A 19,261-nucleotide genomic window follows, 5' to 3' on the forward strand; every position below is an offset into this window, starting at 1 on the left:
GGTGAACTGAGATCTTGTGTTGGTTACAGTGTTTGCCTAGAGGACCCAGAAGTAAAGTTTGGCACCATTCTTGACAGACGTAACCACACAGCAATAGACATTTCCTATTCCCTGCCATTTCTGCCGGCTATACGTTGCCAGCCTGGGTTGAACTCTGTGACAAATTTTCAGTACAACCACTGTAAGTTACTATTGTGGATAAAACCCACAGTGCGGCGCACGCTAAAAGACAGCCTGGTCGACAGTGACACCCCTTTAAATGAACCCTTCAGAAAACCTCAAAAGCCATATCCTGCACCACAGATGTGCAGTGCTTCCTCTTGCCCAAGTAGTTCCCCTTGCATTTATGCTCTTTTAAAAAGGTCCAGAAATGCAGAATGGGCACATAACCTATTATTGCTGGAAAGACAGTGGAGTACCAACAGTATTGCTTATCTGTTGAAATACGGAAAAAAAATCTGGGATCTTCAACTACTGTCTAAACAGTCAGTGATACATGGGTGGTTGATGTTGGGAAACGGGCTGTATGTGTCATCCTTTCCGGAGTCCAGAAGACAGGCTGAAGAAGAACTTTCCACAGCAGCTATTTCAAAGCAGACTAAAAAAGGATGGCAAGTAGATGGAAAAAAGCAGTCTGAAGCACCTACTTTTAACTGAGAAAAGTCCACGACGTCATCATCACAGTGGCTACAGCCATGTTCATAGTTCCATGCATTGGGAACATAGTTGGCCAGATAGTTCAAGTACATCTGCAAGAAAAAAACATTCAAAGTAAATAAAAGACTTGAGACAGCTGAGGTCACATTCTTATGATATGTTTGAAAATCCTAACCTGGAATACAACTGTGGACATAAAGATTTATTGTAAGACTGTGTCATGACTGGACACATTCACTTGCAGGTCAGACTAAAGGCCACAGAGTGATGTGTCGTCTACAGAAGCCAAGGCTTGGCAACAATGTTATCATTCTTCATAACTTTCAACATATTGTTAGCACAACCATTGCTGCTCTGTATTTAGTGGGAGAACGTGTAATTTCCTGGTTGCTACCGTTTACCAGTCTGTTATTGCAGACATTAACACCGTGATCGTGTAGCTGTCACCAAACTCAACTTGGCGAGATAACTGGGAAATAAAATGAACTAATGGTCTGACATCTCGCTAGTCAGCTCACTAGACCGTATATACTGTGATCTCTCATTAAAAGCTTTTCTTTCAGCTGTTGAGCCCTCTGGGAAGAATGACTCAGTAGTTTGGTGGGTTTGGTTCTTTAACAGGGAAGACCAAACATAAGCAGTTGGCCAGAAAATGAGCCAGGAGAAGGAAAAGACCAGAAGAAAAATCAACAGAATTATAGCATCCTGCTTTTTAGTTTCCTCAGCTCCTCACCGTGATGTAGAATTGAGTGATGGCAAAAACAAAATGAGAGTATTGTAGCTATATTCACTGCCTTTTATGCCTAGGTAACTAGCAAGTATCACGTTACCAGTAAGTAAAGTCAAATTTATACAACGAACAGAACATCAGCAGCAGTGATGAATGGTTGTTGGATAAAATCTAAAAGTCACAGGCCAACAGAAACTCATTTGCAAATGGCAGGAAAGAGTTTGATAATTACATCAAGGTTAGTGTCATAGGTCAGGATAATTATCTTAAAAGTATCTGTTCTGTCCCTTAAGTAGGCTACATTAGGTGTGTCCTTGACTGCAATTTCTTGCTCACCTTGGTGTTTCCGTTGCCATGGACAACTACTGGCAGAGAGTCGTACGCCGTGTTTCTAACTCTCACTCTGTCCGTTCCAAACTTGAGAAGCACTTCATCTGCCAACAAAAAGGGGAACACAAGACATTTTAGGCCAGATTTTGAAAACTGACTTACTACATGGGCAAGAGCTGCGAGGATTTATAACTTATAAACTGCAAATCCTACATGTTCACTGAAAGTAATCCACAGATTGGCGGCAGCACCAACATCAAATGTTGGTTTAAGCAGTTTTTTGGTTGTTGTTTTTTTCCACTTAGACATCCAAGACAGAGTTTAAATTATACAGATTCACAGAATATTCAATTAGAAAATAAAATATCTTTAAATTCTCACCAACAGCCCCGTTCAGGTTTTGAAAAATCTGGCACTTGTGGTCCAAAGTCATATTGAGAGATTCCTGTAAGAACACAAAGACCTACATTTAGCCATCCATAGCTATCCATAATTTAAAACACAGACATGTGTTTTAAATTAAGATGTTGCCATTGGGATTCAGTGGTGCACAGTTTACTCTTGTGGGTCTGTCTTCTCTTATTGCAATAACCACATCCAATTTGAACCTGTTGCCAAGCTGTGGAGCTCCCATTACATTACTAATAGAGACATGGCAGATGTTGATGTAGTCACGATCAATTCACTGTGCCCGTGGTTAAAAAAACACAAAGAAAACACAATGGAGACATGAACCAAGCCACAGATTTAGAGAATCTTTGCTCTCTTGGCAGGACTTACCCGCTGTAATGGGTCCAGGTATATTTTAGTGTAGAAGAGCTGGTCATCATCATTATCGTGAAGGTTCCACTGTGAAACTATTCTGTTTATGTACGGGGCGTAGCCAATTATACCTGAAAGTAATAAACAGTGTGAAACACAAATCCAGCAGTTAAAGATAGGGTGAGAAATGTTTACAGGGGTATACATGGCTGGTAGGCTGTTGGTGACAATTACAGTACAACTGCTGGCTCCATGGTGTAGGTCTAAATACTTGGGAAGCCTGGACGTCTTAGCACAGAGTGTGACTTTTGGCAATAATCCCAAGCACACACAAGAAATAGCTAGGGACTTTCTCTTCCCTCAGAGTAATAATGGGTAGTAGGAAGGTTGTAATCTTTATGTTTAGACCAACACAACTTACTGCTAGCTGAGTTTCTGAAACTATATTTGGTGGTATCTTACACACTATAAATGCACATTCTCATGGCAATCTCTACTCCAGTTTCCCCCCCACGTCTCCTCTTTTCCTCACTGTGTTGCTCAAGGACAGTGACCGCAATAACAGATTGCAGGGTTTGGCTGTGTTGCTGGTTTGCTCCATTTTGCATCCTATCATTTGAAAAAAGCCTCAGACACTGTAAACAAGTCGATGGACAGACATGACATAATCTAAGTGGCAGGAATGAGAGAAAAATGTTCAAAAGAAATCATATTTTATGTTTTTAAGCTTTTATTTCTGATAGCTAGTCCACCTCAAATGCTGCGAATTGCATGCCTGTTGGAAACGTTCAGTGTCTTGTACTGCTCTACTAGATGAGGCAGCATAAAACATTCTCAGGAATGAAAACACATAATATAAACAACAGTTCACATTTTTTATGATATATATGCTTGGACAAACAGGGTTTAATGGCTAAATCCCAGGGATTTCAGGTAATTAGCTTTAACCATTAGTAGTTTTGTTAGTGTGTGTGACCCCTCACTCTACTTAAATAAACACATGCAGTCACACACAAACATAACCCTATCTTGACTGCATCTCCAAGACACTAGACTCTCTGTGACAAAGTATGCATCCAGATGCTATAAAACTTTCCCCAATGGTCACTTGGGCGGTAGCGTTAGGAACACAAACAAAGCCTACAATTTTATACAAACTGTGGCACATTCAGGGGCCCAAGACAAATCCACATGTCATGTCAATGACAATGAATGCTAAAAACAGCCTCTGATCAGTCTGAGACAGCCGGGCTCCAATATGGGAGGTCAGACCACACTGATGACCACAAGGAAGGCAGTAATTCAATGTCCTGAAGAACTGGCAGAATGCAAATGACCAGGCCATACGGATTATATATGAGAACATACTGCTACTGTTTCTTTCTTAAAAATCTCTGCATAAGTGCACATATTCTGAACTGTCTTCCCCCTCTCTCATTTCACATCTTCAGGTGTGTATTCACATCCCCTCATGTAGCAGAGAGGATCATTACTAAAGAAAAGAAACCGCAGTATGCCATGGGCTTCTCCCACCTCCAGTGTACCGCAGACAGGAAATACCTGACGGAGCAAGATTACAAGGAAAATATAGTTGAATTTTGCAGCAAAAGAGAATAATAATAATAAAAAAAACATTAAGTGGTATTATATTTTTAAAACTAACACTGGGCTGCAGGTCTCGCAGCTTCTCCACCTCTCATAACTGTAAAACTCTGAAGGGCCACTGCGGCTTAAATTCCCGAATTCCAGCCAGGCTTACAGGTCTTCAAACTTTGACAGCTAATGGTGGAATTTCAAAATCCCTTTGCTCACATAGAAACTAGGTGTGTTTACAGTCAAGCATAAAATATCTAGGCACATAACATAAACACAGTGGGTAACATTGGAAGCAGTTTTAGTGGAAACCATTGCCGTAATGATCCTAATATTGCCTTCAGATTTGCAGCGTCCAGTTGTTCAACACAAGGAACCATTCACCCTAACTAATACATTTTATTCTCTGGAGATGCCTGGATTTTGTCACTTAGGGTAAAACATGGGTGACAGGGTTGAATTAGAAACATTATGCTTACACAGGAGGTGTAGAGCAGCAGCAGAAAGAGAATGCCTTCAGGCAGAGTATATAGTTGTGCTGGGACTAATATACAATCCCTCTACTTGTGCATTTAAGAACACAGAAAAGAAAACCTCACATCTTTTTTTTCTTTTATGAGTAAAATGCAAGCTGGTATACAGCTCATGCAAACAGCTGGGTTGGTTAAAATAGAAGTGAATTGTTTCTGTCAGATGCATGCCAAACACGGGATTAAAAAACAAAGTTGCAATGCTTTTTGTGTAGATGTACCTCTAGGGAAGAGCTAGTCTACTCTTTTGAACTCACTTTCTTTAACCACAATTTATGGTTACTATTACTCCAAAGTCTCAGAGATTGGACTTTAAACTAGTCAAAGCAGCTTTTCATTTTCAGAACCCACCTCCAGAGTTGAGGTAGCGTTTCCCAGTGCGGACTAAGGGGTACTTGTCAGCGAGCTGTTTATCTGGCCATACCAGTCCCTCTGCAGCAAATAGCACTTTGTGATTGGCTTGCTGAAACTTCCTGAGAATTTCTTCTGGTCCCCCAGCAAAGATAAGATCATAGCTAAAAGGGAGGAGTGAAGACGAAATGCAACAGATCATTTAACCTTTCAACTTCATCAACATCTTTTATCTTACATCTGACACACCTCCTAGGCTTCTACTTGCCTGAGACTGATAAACATCTCAATGTAAACAGTAGACATTCTTCAGGTGGGAACACTTGTTTAGCCAAGCACTGTGGATTGTACTGCTAGGCATTTCAAAAAATGCTGTGATTTGTCAGCCACCGACACACAAAAGCACTTTAACTGTGCTGACGCATGCATGGGCTATACAGTTCTGGGCCAGACTGAGGGGAAAATGCCCGTCTCATTACATAGGCCCCATGGTGACTTGTTTAAAAGTAAGCTATTACCCAAAGGTCAGATGTTTTAGTATGTGGAAAATCGTAATATTTCAGGTGATTTTATTACTTGGAGGTGTGAAATCATAACAATAAAAGAGGCGATTCATTTTAGTGACACCATTCCCAAAATAATTGCTTAATAAATATTTTCTAATAGATGTGGCTCTGATGAAGTGTGCACTCGTCTGTACTTGTGGGGAATTCACATGAACTAAATCCCATTTTTTATAACAGCTTGAGTTGTGCAATGACAGTTTATCACCACGCCAAGCAAAGCAATTGCAAAACAATAGTAACTAGTCATGTAGTTTGCAAACCAAGAAAGGTAAAGAAGACAAATTTGTCTATTAAACAATTGTCTTTTAGATTTCTTTCTCTGCATTTCTTGTATTTACCTAAACTTACTCAAATGTCTTTTCATGATGTTTAATTAACCATCACTGTAGTGAAATGCCAAATTGTTTTGCTACAATTCTAAACTTTGGTGTGATGGAATACTGTGTAATATTAACTAGTGAATATTAACTACTGGTACCAAGATTTGTTTTAGGTTGCTAGACTCATCAAAATAAACTAGCAGGTGAATGTAACCAGTATCTAACATAGATTTAAAAGGTGCTGGAAACATTCCTTAGAGATTTTGGTCCATATTCACATTATACCTATATATCCATGATGTGAATATCCCATTCTGAAGGTGCTCTATTGGATTAAGATCTAGTTACCATGAAGTAAGTAGAAAATTTGTCATGATTTGAGATTTGGGACATGGTGTGTTGCCATCAGAAAATGGGTTCACTCAGTAACAATACTCAGGTTGGCTGTGGCATTTAAAATTATGCTCCACTGGTGCTAAAGAGGCCAAGGTATATCAAGAAAATATCCTCTGCCCCATTACTGCACCAACAGTCTGAACCATTGATAAAAGGGATGTTATTTACACCAATTTCGGACTCTAGCATCTGAATGTCGCACCAGAAATCAAGACACATCAAGCACGTAATTAATTTGTTTTCCAAATTTGTTGAACCTTTGCAAATTGTGGCCTCAGTTTCCTGCTTTTTGTTGACACGGGTGACACCCAGTGTGGTCTTCTGCAGCTGTAGTCCAAATGCTTCAAGGTTCAGCATGATGTGCATTCAGAGAAGCTATCTTGCACATCTTGGTTGTTACCAGTGAGCAGCTGAACAATAATAAAGTACCCAGTAAAAAGTGCCAGGCAACGTATGATGAACAGTGCAATTCATAGTGTACTTGTAAATCCAGAACATGTACTGTATATATTGTTTGTCATTGCTTCATTAACATTTTGATTGCTGCAGTAGCATTGATCCAAGTCAAAGCCACCAAAGAGGAGAAAATACATCTGGACATAGTTAGGCAGCAATTAGAGAAAACGTGTTATTCTCCTGTCTTATGAATTTAAAAATGGAAGAACCATTTCTTCCTGTCTTTACAAAGGTGTGAGAAAACACATTTAACAATTTATAATGTGCAATGTGAAACACTGAAGTGATTAGTTCTATGTATGCATGTGTCTTTTTTTAAATGCATGTAGGCGTTTTGATTTTGAGAATTCAGCACATTTTTTAAAGAGCACAAAAAACACAGTGAATTACAGTTTAATGACTAAATTCATCAGAAGACAAAATATAGGCCTGTGATTGTAGCAAAGGCAGAAACTGTCAAAAAACCCGAGGTGGTCTAGCAGGATTATAGATGTTAAATTACATTTAACTGGCTCCTAATCCTCTGAAATGCAGAGGCAGTTGAATATACTACAATCACTTCCTCTAAAAGGAAAAAAAATACATTCCAATTACCTGCTTCAAGGGTGTGACAGCTCTGCACGGCAATTATGGTGAACATTATTCATGTCACATGGTATGGCAAGTATCATCGTCTGTTGCTCTATTTAAGGAAATGTGGCATGCAAAGCTCTTATTATTCTTAAACACTCACATTTACTCAGTGAAACTTTCCATTTGACTGCAAAACTCATAATTCACCTACCTGCATGGGAGAATTATTCTCCTCATGTATTTGGTATTGCTCTATAATAATGCCTTTGCAAGAAGAAGTGGAGCACACGTAAATATGCAGAAACACCTCTCACTCAGGAAATAAGGCTTTCAAAGCAATTATTATGCTCTGTGATTGTGAAAATTAGTTACAATATCTCATTTATAGCTCTACGTAGCAATTAAAGGTGTTTTGCATCTCTTTTTTATACTGAAACAGAAAACATAAATCAGATCAAAGCTGATGGTTAAACAGAAGCTGAGCAACAACAAAAAACTGAAATAACAAAGATATAGTGTAAGGAAGCAAAAGCACATGATCAAACAACTTATTCTTTTTTTAAATTTATTATATTTATTGACTGTAAATATCATAAGAATAAAGGCTTTTGCTTGTCTGCACATCTGTCTCACAAATGTCTTTTGGGAATATTCATGATACCTTACATCTGTCAAGGCTTAGATTCAAATAAATTTAGCCAATCAGAAATATTTTTGATATATTTTCCCATGTAATTAAATGTGTTTATTTAACAGAAAATGAATCTGAATATTAAAGAAAAGATCAGAAAAAAACAGAACATACCTATCCACAGAGAGGACAACAAGATCCTCCTGATCAGCCAGAGCCTCCATGGCATTCTTCAGTAGTCTGACTTTTTGCCCTCCACCAATAGAACGACCCACATCACCGCCCTTCCATGCCTCTCCCATTCCCAACACCTAAAACATAACACACAATGAGTCCCAAAACTGGCTCGACACCAAAAACGGCCTTGCAGCCAGTTTTATTTTGTATAGTTTTCAAAAAAAAAAAAAAAAACAACTCCCAAATGCAGTCAGATTGGTTACTTGATTAATGATAAAATAATTCAAATTCTTTAAAGCTGATGGGTAAATATCGCTCAGTTGAAGAGCTTATTACGCTGCGCTCAGTCTACACAACTGCTACAAGATATCAGCCCGCTTATGGCTTGATTTGGAGAACACAGGGAGTCGTTGTCTGACGGGAATGAAAATGGGAGCGTTGCAAGACAGCTGATGTTTTAATTTAATAGTGTTTGTGATGAGAACCAGTGCTGCATCCGGAGCATGCAAGCCTTAAAATGCCTCAGTAGACAAAAAAGCATGTTAAGAGTTTTCTGGATTCTTAAATGGCAGTTTCGTCACTTCTGTGAAGTTGATCAGTATGACCAAAGCCTTTTCTTCCCAGCTGTGTACAACTGTAAACTGTCTGGTTGCATTCCTTTCCCGGAAACATCCATCTAGCCCTCCTTCTTGATAACAACATGTGCAAAACTGATCCAGGAGCAATGTTTACTCTGCAGCCTGATCCCGTATAATGCAAGTGTGATACTATAATACTACAATAGCCTAAGCTAACATAATAACCATCAGTAACAGGTAAAACTCCTGAGATACAATTACATTTTCTGGATATTCTTTTTTTTAACTAATCTTTTTTATGAGCTTTCTGTACAGAAGTTGTTGTATGCATTTTGCAGAAACAATATAAGCAAACACATAATAAGAAGCAATACACAAAAAGTACTTAAAATAGTTCAAACCACTAAAATGGATTGTCTTGGCCCAAAAGGCTAACAAAGTCTCTTGAAAATGTCTGCCTGGAGAACAAAAACAAACTGGTGCAGCACAATTACACACATAAGCATACAAATGAGGGCAGAGCATGAACTGAACTCTGAGCAAGAAAAAAAAGAAGGAAAAAGCGTTTTTTTGCAGTTGTTTCAACCACAGAGGGGAATTCTGGACCCAGATTAAACGCTATCCGTTTGAGATGAATGTTTTTGCAGCTTGCTCCACTCCATTGTTTCTTTTAATAAGTGCAATCAATCCTGGGAAGTGTGTGTTAAAACATTTTGCTGCTGTTTGTGTCAGTGCAGTGCCATTTACTGTGCATTTGTGAATATGCAGTCATTTCAAAATTTAAAAAGAAAAAGTTTTACCTTCACAGTGTAGTTAAAATAGTCAGCAGACCTCATGAAGCGGAGGAAACCATCTGTTTCCTCAGTTGCAACAGTTAAGACGAGCAATTTCTCTGAAAAAGAAAAAAAAAGAACGTTAAATATTCCTTATTTTGACCTTAAGTCATCAAATGCTTTCTTTCCTGTGAAATTACAGGGATGCAGGGATATACTCTTGCAGAAGACATATTAGGTTGCAAAAATTTTGGCTTTCATTGAAGGATATCCACAGAAATGTGTATATTTTTCTAAGCTTAAATATACGCATTGAGATTCCCACTTCTTTGTGGACCATGATCGTTGTAAACCTCAAACCCATGTCAACATACTGGTAACTATTTGGTTAAGCAAACCTATGTCTCAAATTAGGAGGGACTACTGTAGTTTTATTTTGATCCCAAAACGGACGTGTATTTTCAAAGACAGACAAAATAATTTCTTCCTTTTTGGGATAGAAGAACTCCCACAAACCTCCAGGATATTTCTAGTGGCCTTGAGTGCTGAAAACTGAGGTCTGAAGAAGGGTTAACCAAATGCAAATTTTCACTGTAGTGTGTCTAGATTCCTCAAAAGCTTAACTCACTGAGCTAGTTTTCACTTGTTCTGTCATGTTTTGTAAAACGAAGTGGGGGGGAGCTCTAATCACAAATGTTCTGGCAGTTATTGCCAAGGGAAGAAGGACCACATATCTTCAAATCTTTTTCATGAAATGGTGTTACAACATAAAGGGGGGAAACTAATTAATTCCTAGCTTACATTTTAAAATGTGCTGTTCTGTGCTAGCCATCAAACAAGCTAACAAAAAAGTTAATGATGCTTTAATGTGGTTTTAAATGACTATTTGAGCACTATTCCTGCTTTTCAAATATGGAAACCAGACTATCCTCTGTTTAATATACAGCACAAAGTTCCATTAAACCCCTGTAAAATATTTATTGGACATTGGCAAGTGGAATTGGGAGTGGGAAAGAGTAGATATCTGGGACCTATAAAGGCTTCCAGAGGACCTAACTCAAAAATGCAGCCTGCCCAGGAACATAGTTAAAGAGCTGCCATTTCTCCTTTGGAGTGCAAAGTTTAACACGATTATCATCACTGATCTTTTTCTTGTCTTTTTGACTGCAATGCAAACCTCACTATACGTATAAAGAGTTAAATTATTGGACAGTTCAAAAAGGACATGTTATGACATCATGTTTTCATCTCGAGAGACCTCTTAATCTTGGCCCAATAAATCTTACTTGGCTGTCCTTTGATGTGGATCTAAAAAAGCTGATACGTTAAATGGATAAATTTGTCGCTTCAGCTTTATTTCATATAATTTAAATGCAGTTTATGAAACCCTAGTTTTTTAAATGTAATTTTTTTGAATGTTAAGATACAGAGACCTTAGTTCCTGTCCCAATCCCTTGCCCCATACAATGAACAGTTAGAGGAGCATCGGGTTTTTAAAACATTTGAACAACTACCCTGAAAACAGAAGATTTGTCTGCAAACAAGTGATAGTGTAACTTAAAAAATGTGAAACAAAGGTAAAACAGAGACCCTTTGCTTTCAAAGTAAAAGCTGTCCCTTTTGAAACTTGTTGGCTGCAGCAGTATGGCACAGCTTTTACTCTGAAGGCAAACAGTCTTATTTGCATTTGTGTTGCACTTTTCACATTTTCACTACCATTTTATTAGTAGTTAGCAAGTGTTTGCAGGCAAGTCTGTGTCTTCTAAGCAAACTGTGGATGACTGCAGCACTACCATAGACGTCTGTGAGACCAGTTTCACCTAGCAAGACAGCAGCATTCAGCAATCAATCACTGACTGATCAGTAAATAAACATTTTTCCCGAGTAACCAGTAGTTACCAGGGGCCACAGACCAGTATATAAGTCTGAGTGACCAATTGGAATTTTAGCAATTGATTTTTTAGTGACAGCCATAAACCTCCAGCAACCCCTCACCAACTAGTTGGGGTGTACACATGCTTCCCTAGTGACTGGAGGTTGCTAGGGAGACACTAACCAGTCTCTAGGCCTGTTTTACTGGGGACGAACTGACACAGACATACTAACAACTATCTACTACTTCTCACTATGTGAACAAAAAACACAAACAACTGAATATATGTAAACAAACCTCAGAAACTAGTGTAAAATTAAACATGCTGTCAAGTAAGGAACTAGTTCACATGGTAGGTCCTATTCTAGAGCTGTATTTGTCCAGAAACCTCATTGCAACTCTTTTCCATCCCTTTACCGTCAGTGTGACTTAGCCATTCTCTCATCTCTGTCTAGTCTGTGGCTCCGTCATCACAGCCATTCCAGTATTAGTGTGACGTAAAAGTCCTGATAGAAGGTGGAAATAATGCCCTGTCTTGCTTTTTCCAAACAGTTCCAAATGCTATGTCACCCAACAAAACCTAGAAACATTTAAAAGAAAGAGTTTCACATCAATCGCTGTAAAGAGGCAAGGGATGACTATTCTGAACCACAGGTGTTCCCTGTTCTTGTTCTTGGCTTGAAGCAAGAAGATGTTGGAGCACAGTGCTGCCAGGGGATGATGTTTCCAGCAGCTGAGAAACACATTTCTCATACCGCTCTATAAAACAGGTTATTTAAATGGTTGCAGGAAAGGGTTCTATTTTGCCCATTTCCCTAAACCGTACTAACACAGAGGCAAAGCTGATGTCTCACAGGTCAGCCAGGTTAGGTATGGGGATAAAAGAACAGACTTTCAGACTGTGTACCTTGGAAGCTAGCCATAGTGTTGCAGACAGAAAAGGCGCACACAAATATGTCTTGGAAAAATTCTGAAACCTCCATGAAAGGTCTCTTTTACTTGTGGGCTGTGATTACAGCCAGGGGAAATGTTTAGTATTTCTTTTTGAAATTAACTCCATTTGTTTTTTCTGCACACACATACACATAAACTCAAGACTTCAAGTAGGTTTGTTTGTATTTCTACGATGAAAGAAAACAGGGTGCTGCATATTGTGATATCTGCACGGTGACATCCATTTTCACTTCGAAGAGCTGTGCTTCAGTACATTATATACTCTGAGAAAAAAAAGAAAAGAAAAACAGTGACTTTCCTGTTATGTCAGTGAGACATTTCCCATGAGGAAGAAACGCACTGACAGCTAACACCAATTACTCCTCTGTGACTCTGGCGTGACCTTTCGGAACCACATACTTCACTCCTGTCATAAACATGGAGACCACATGAGTGCATCCCAACAAGCAAGCTCCCACTTAAGTATAGCCTGGAAATGCAAACCACCTTTGATTTAAAAGAAATGAGACATACACTTTTATTTCCTACATTCCAAGTGTTTCTTTTTTTTTCAAACATTTTTGGCAATCCCCTAGGAGTTTCAGTGCCCTCATGTGAACTGTTGATGGTAACCTTGCTTGGATATTGTGAAACTGTCTTCAAATGCAAGCCAAAGTTCCATCAGAAAACTGATGAGCCAAGCCAATTTGTCAGGGAACGTTTGATGGAGGCTATTGCTGCTTCAGGAGTCTCAACAAGTTACTAATTCAAGGGTTCACATTTCCAGTCAGCATTTTGGGTAATTATATAATGTGCTCAACAGAAGCATTAAAAGTAAAGCCATTCATGTGTTCCTAGTTTAACCAGCATGTGGTCTGCTATTGTGACAAAGATTAAAACCAGACCACATTTTGCTACCAATTAATGCAGAAATCCAGGTAAATCTGCCCATTTCTAGGCGGAGACATTTAGAGGACTTGTTCACTCTTCATTATTTAATGGAGCAACAGCACTGTCATATTAGATTAGTGCAAGCTTCTGGGATAAGGCTCCATGAAATTATAACAGACTATTAAATTATAACAGATTATAATAGTGAAAAGAAATAGTTCAATCATTCATCTAATCTAGCTATACCATCTCACTTGTTTCCCCCAAATGTTAATTTTTTTTTTAGAAATAAATATCCTTTTATGCAGCATTCATAACCTATATTATTCATGTTTAATATAATAATGATTGCTACTATAGGCTTGGTTTAGACCAAGGGTAGGCAACTCCAGGCCTCGAGTGCTGGTGTCCTGCAGGTTTTAGATGTGTCCTTTGATCCAACACAGCTGATTTAAATGCCAAATGACCTCCCCAACATGTCTTGAAGTCCTCCAGAGGCCTGGGAATGAACTATGATCCAGGTGTGTTGACACAGGGTGATATCTAAAACCTGCAGGACACTGGCACTCAAGGCCTGGAGTTGCCTACCCCTGGTTTAGACCAACTAAATAACTGGGTGATGAGCTAGCGCAGGGGTGTCCAACTCCAGGCTTCAAGAGCCGGTGTCCTGCAGGTTTTAGATATCACCCTGAGTCAACACACCTGAATCAAATGATTACTTCATTATCAGGCCTCTGGAGAACTTCAAGACATGTTGAGGAGGTCATTTGGCATTTGGATCAAGGACACATCTAAAACCTGCAGGACACCGGCCCTCGAGGCCTGGAGTTGGACACCCCTGAGCTAGGGTGTTAATAGAAGACACACTTCGTTCATTATTTGACTTAATCGTAGGGACTTTTTCAGGGTAATAGAAATACACATCTTCCTTTGTTTTTTTTTTTGTCTAACACTAATTTTGAATCTTAGGGCAACTGACCAGCAGTCCTTTGATGTGTTTTTATGCAAACACCATAATCACACCCATAATGAAGCATAATTGAGCGGCAGATGGTAACACTTAAAAGGGAGGTTTTTATACAGCTGTGATTTTAGAGTTTTGGTGTCTAGTCAGGGTAAACACAGCGTGTTCTCTTGTCAGTAGTGTATGAACAGCCCACAGGAGGAGAGGAATGTAGCTCATACAGTGCTGCTGAAACTCTTCTCCAAAAAAGGCATGGACGCCAAGTGGTCTTTCCTTTGCACTTTTCCTCTGTACCACATGGGGCTCAGCCGTCTAGGTAAACTTTCACACTTGGATGAGCAAAAGTTCTGACTCACTGGCTGGGGCTAGGCTTAAGTAAGCATTTCTTGCAGAAAGGAAAGGGGTATCATGGGAATGTGCCCTGGCCTGCACATAAGGATAACAGGATTCTTTTTGATGAGACGGTCCTGGCCAGTGAACACAAGCCTTAGTTCTATTTTGGTCAAGTAAGTAAAGATACTTCGCAAATATTGCAGTCAATGACCTACATTTATTTTATCTGCATTTACTGGCTTGAGGACGCTGTTCATGTCAACGAGAAACAATCGGCCTCATTCACAGTCTGCTGGAATTGGTCCATATTAACCTGAGCATGATGGCAAGAACAAGAGACCTACTGAGCTAGAAAGGGAATTCTTATAACCTCATCCAGAGGTCATTTAGATTTCCCTGCAAGGATTTCAAAGTGAACTTTCAGATATTCTTGCAGAAACTCCTGAAAAGCCAATCTGTGATGTAAATTTAAATTTAATTAAGGTCTGTGTTGACTTCCTGCATTTCTGAGTATATGGAACATGTTAAGAAACTGAGTATAATGGATTTCTAAAGATTCCTCTTAATGTATGGCTTTGCTCCTCGTGCATAACCAGAACCTTAACGCTGATTTATACTAGCACTTTGTATAGCTGAAACCCTTCATTGTGTTACTTAAAGTAACAAGTCCTTCACATACAATTATCTCTCTTTTAAAGGTAATGCTGCTGAAAATATAACTATATAAAAGAAAAGTACAATGGAGAATCATTTGGCTGGCCAAAGCACATTTTTCCTAAGACAAGTTGGAGAAGCAAGGTTGGTTTGGCAACAAAATATAACAACACTGTTTTAAGGACCCAACCAAGTTTTAACATAGAGGACTACTTTTGGCATGCTTCTAAAATGCGCTGAGACATGCTTGGAGGAAGCTTTGTTCTGAGTGCATGAAGGAAGATTAGCTCCAGAGGCCATACTGGTGCTGGGAAGTGACGGAGCTATGCCAGGTGTTCTTGGCGTTAGTCATTGCAAACAGCGCTTATCTTTGTCTACCATGACATTCCTCAGCGTTATTAAGATTTTCCAGATAGAAGATAACGAGGTTGTTGTATTTTCTTGTGTGCTGCAAAGCTAACTCCAACCCTGGAAGAATGTATACTTCAGTTTCTGATGAATTAATATTTCATCACTTGTATCAGTTGCCAAAGTTACCGAAATTATTCAAATTCAGCCATCACAAGAATCTGCAATCAGCCGGCATCCCAGCTGAGATACTGGGCCACAGCTGGAATGAGAAAGGTGTTGATCTGAATATCAATGCAAACTTGGTTATTTAACTCACCCACATTGTTAAAAATGCCACACAGTGTTAGTCAGTCTCCTTCAGAAGGCTAGTAAATTTGGTTTAACACAGTGAAGGGACAGAGGACTTGAAGAAAAAGTTCAAACCCAATCTTGACTGGACATTTCAAAACCTTTGTTTGAAATGTGAGAGAGTAGGGTATTTCTGAAGCTTTATGACTTGTGTATATTGATACTGATAACTTGGCACTGATAAAAATTAGAAAATGATGACCATATGAATGTGTACAATATAAGAAGAATACATATACACAAAAATGAATGAACTCTTAAGCTGTTAATCCCTGACATTTACATCCCTTCATCTCTAAGTTTTCAGATACACATAAAGCATACTACCCAGCCCATAGCTATTTTGTAAGGCTTTTTCCAGCTTTGGAAGATTTAGAATTTTAATGTGACCACAAAGAGGCTTACGCACAGAAGTTTCACTTTTCATACATTAAACCTGGACTTGCAGACACGAGGACATTACTTTTAACCTGTGTGTAGCCCTAGAGGATAGGCAAGGCATTAGTAAACCTTTTTGCTTGCAGAATTGATGAAACAAGTCTTATTTTTGTTGTCTACAACTAAAATAAAGAGTTTATTTTTTAGTGACTAGCAGAGTCACCATAATTGGTAAAACACACTATTTCCATAACACAAGAGCCACGGAGGGCATCCACAGAAACGGCTGTGTTTTCAATTACACATTTCAAACCACAGGCACTTCAGGCGTAGGATGTGGCATGATGTCACCAACAGTGGGCCAGGAAACAATTTTCGTAGTCTCGTCACACATCATTTTGAATCAGGAATAGCTCATTACCTTTCCTTACACAAACAAATAAAAACTAGAAAAAAAGCTAATCTCTCATCTAGGTTTTGTCATGCTGTGACAGTTAGGACAGTAATTTTCTCTTCTGCCAAAAATTCCGGTTATACTATAGACTTTCAGTAATGAAAGGAACACATAGTCCAGTTCAACATTATGCACTTGCAGGTTAAGCACTCAATCAATATGCTAATGTATTCTGTGCTGAATTGCTGTATAAGGAATGACAAACACAACTTAGGTCTCAATCACATTAGAGTAGAAATTGAATGTCAGCCTTTGTGCAACCAGGAAAAATGTGTAAGTGATTGGGCTGATTTTTTTTTTTTTTTTGCTGTTTTAGACTGATTACAACCAGCTGGTTGTCCAGAGGTTGAGCATGCAAAATCCTCAACCTCTGGTCAAACACTTTTCATAGCAAGGCGATTGCACAGATCACTTAGTGCAAGGCAGTCTGTCTTGGTCCAAATCGGACTCACTGCAATCACTCAATCAGATTGTGGAAGGCCTCCAAGTAATCGGCATCTAATTTATACACAAAGACAGACTACCAACATATTATATTCAGTCTTGTCTGGTCTTTTACTTCCCTTGACAGCTGCTACTATATATGTCAAAATAAAGCTGTTAACAGGACTGTATATGTGTGTTAGACTAATGTCTTACTGTTGCAACATATTAGGTTTAGTGTTAAATTAACATGCACAATTCTCAGTCTGACAATTTGTTTGAGACACTCACAGCCAACAAAACAATGCAAACATGCCAGGATTACATCCCATCTCCACTTGAGTAGTTGTGCCATTTAACTTCAGTATTTAATAAGACATACCGTAATGTTAAAATGCAACAGTACAAAATGCTTTCAGTTTAAAGAAAGAATTAACATAACACTGCAGTAGAGTCCTAAGAAAATACTTGCTTTGATTTCAGATTTTCTCCTACTTTCCTGGATAGTAGTGTTTACAGTGATTGAGTCTTTCTTTTTACCCAAATCTGTAAATATCTGACCTGAGAAGGAGGGGTCGCCAGCAGAACTTCAAACTTTAAGAGTTAAGAAACATGTGAAAATTAATCTGTAACGTGTTTTCCAGCATTATGGACCACAAGTTCTAAGTACTCTAAATGTTTCAATAAATAATAGTCATCTTGGCGATTTTTTCAATGAGGAGTGTCGGCCCATCATGCCTCCAGCATCATCAGTGGCAAAGCCAACAAACTGTGCTTGAAATATTTCTTCAGAGATGCCCTCATAGCAAGGTTTTCTAACATTCCATAAATTCAATTAGTTGTACGTACTGCAGAAAAACCAAAAGATGTGAACATTTAGTTATGTGACAACGTAACAGTGACTTCATTACCAATGATGGCTCAGGATTTGATGGGCAAATAATATTTTATGTTCTTCTACACATTATATATATTACACATAGATTTCAGGTTTGCATAGAGGAATAATTTGTAATAAACCAACAACACATAGTCCCAAGCAATTTCTAACAGAAGAATTCACCCTTATATCATAATTATATTGATTCTCTCTCAGTTTCCTCTCATTTGTCAGAACTGTCACACAGTTTTCAGAGAGAAAAACAGACATTAAATTTGCTTCTCTTGCTGCACCTGGAAAGGGGATGAAATGATTTGTTTAAGGCAAACAATGAGCAGGTCCCTAAGAGCATGGGTTGGCTTCTTCTCAGCTATGGAATTTATTTTAACAAGAATCAATGATTACTCATATAAACTGAATCACTGCCTCATTAAATAGCACAAACATGGCTTTACCTTTGAATTTTTCTTTTTTAAAATTGGTTTTGTTGTGTATCAATTACTTAAACCATCATTATAATCAACTACAAAAGGCACTTGATAAGCACATCCTTCACCCAGACTAATGACTTATCCTGCAGTTTTATGAAGTACAAATCAAAACTTAATGTACTGTCTCATTGTTCATGTTCCACCTTGATCTTTTCAGTTTTGTTTAATTTTGCAGAACAGCAGGAATGCACATGACCATGTCTCTGACTTTGTAGCATAAATAAATAATAACTAAAAAAGTTTTGTTGTTTTTCTCTCCACTATAAATGCATTATAGTAATGACTTTCACAGGCAAAGTCTGAAAACTGGTCCCAATGTCTAAGTTGTTGGTAGGTGAAGGTAAATTTTCCAGCCTCAATATTTTTGACATTCTGGCCAATATTACTACAATCTAAATGAGTCCTGAAATTTTGAAGAATATGCAGGAGTCTGAAAAGTACTGCCTTTTCAGTCTTTTCAGCTGCATCAATATAAGGTTCAGCCAGCATGGCTTTTGTCAAAGATCAACAGCTGCTTGATTCCCAGAAAGCCATTTAAAATGACTTAAAATAATTGATTATTTGTACAATAGGGAGTGTTTTGACATTTTTAAAGTGTCATTCACTGTCAGTTCTCCTTGAGAACTGTGCTTCTTGCAGTTTTCATGTATCTATACATTTACAAGTTAACATAAAATCCTTGGGACACAGCAGAGAGAAAACAAGGCAATGCAAAAAAGCAGACAACACAACACATATTTGGCTGAAAAGAAGGCACGAAACCAACCTTGTGGTGACATAGTGACAACGTTCTAAGGCATGATTACAACCTTGGCTTGGCAACAAGGTTTGTTAAGTTTGTTAGACTGGAATTACAGGCAATAGA

General features: G+C 38.5%; 1 protein-coding gene across 3 annotated transcripts in view; it reads right to left on the reverse strand.

Moving 5' to 3' along the window:
• Nucleotides 1-19,261, reverse strand: part of plod2 (procollagen-lysine, 2-oxoglutarate 5-dioxygenase 2) — a 34,193-nt gene that overhangs the window by 11,950 nt on the left and 2,982 nt on the right. For all 3 annotated transcript variants that reach the window (XM_063483932.1, XM_063483933.1, XM_063483934.1), the window contains exons 2-8: nucleotides 9,451-9,542; nucleotides 8,070-8,206; nucleotides 4,954-5,117; nucleotides 2,498-2,610; nucleotides 2,099-2,162; nucleotides 1,724-1,821; nucleotides 648-749 (exon numbers count right to left, since the gene is read on the reverse strand). In XM_063483932.1, coding sequence (XP_063340002.1) covers nucleotides 648-749; nucleotides 1,724-1,821; nucleotides 2,099-2,162; nucleotides 2,498-2,610; nucleotides 4,954-5,117; nucleotides 8,070-8,206; nucleotides 9,451-9,542 — 770 coding nt within the window. The remainder of the gene's footprint in view (nucleotides 1-647; nucleotides 750-1,723; nucleotides 1,822-2,098; nucleotides 2,163-2,497; nucleotides 2,611-4,953; nucleotides 5,118-8,069; nucleotides 8,207-9,450; nucleotides 9,543-19,261) is intronic.

The sequence above is a fragment of the Pelmatolapia mariae genome, linkage group LG9 (genome assembly GCF_036321145.2).
Source record: "Pelmatolapia mariae isolate MD_Pm_ZW linkage group LG9, Pm_UMD_F_2, whole genome shotgun sequence".
NCBI classification, from domain to species: domain Eukaryota; kingdom Metazoa; phylum Chordata; class Actinopteri; order Cichliformes; family Cichlidae; genus Pelmatolapia; species Pelmatolapia mariae.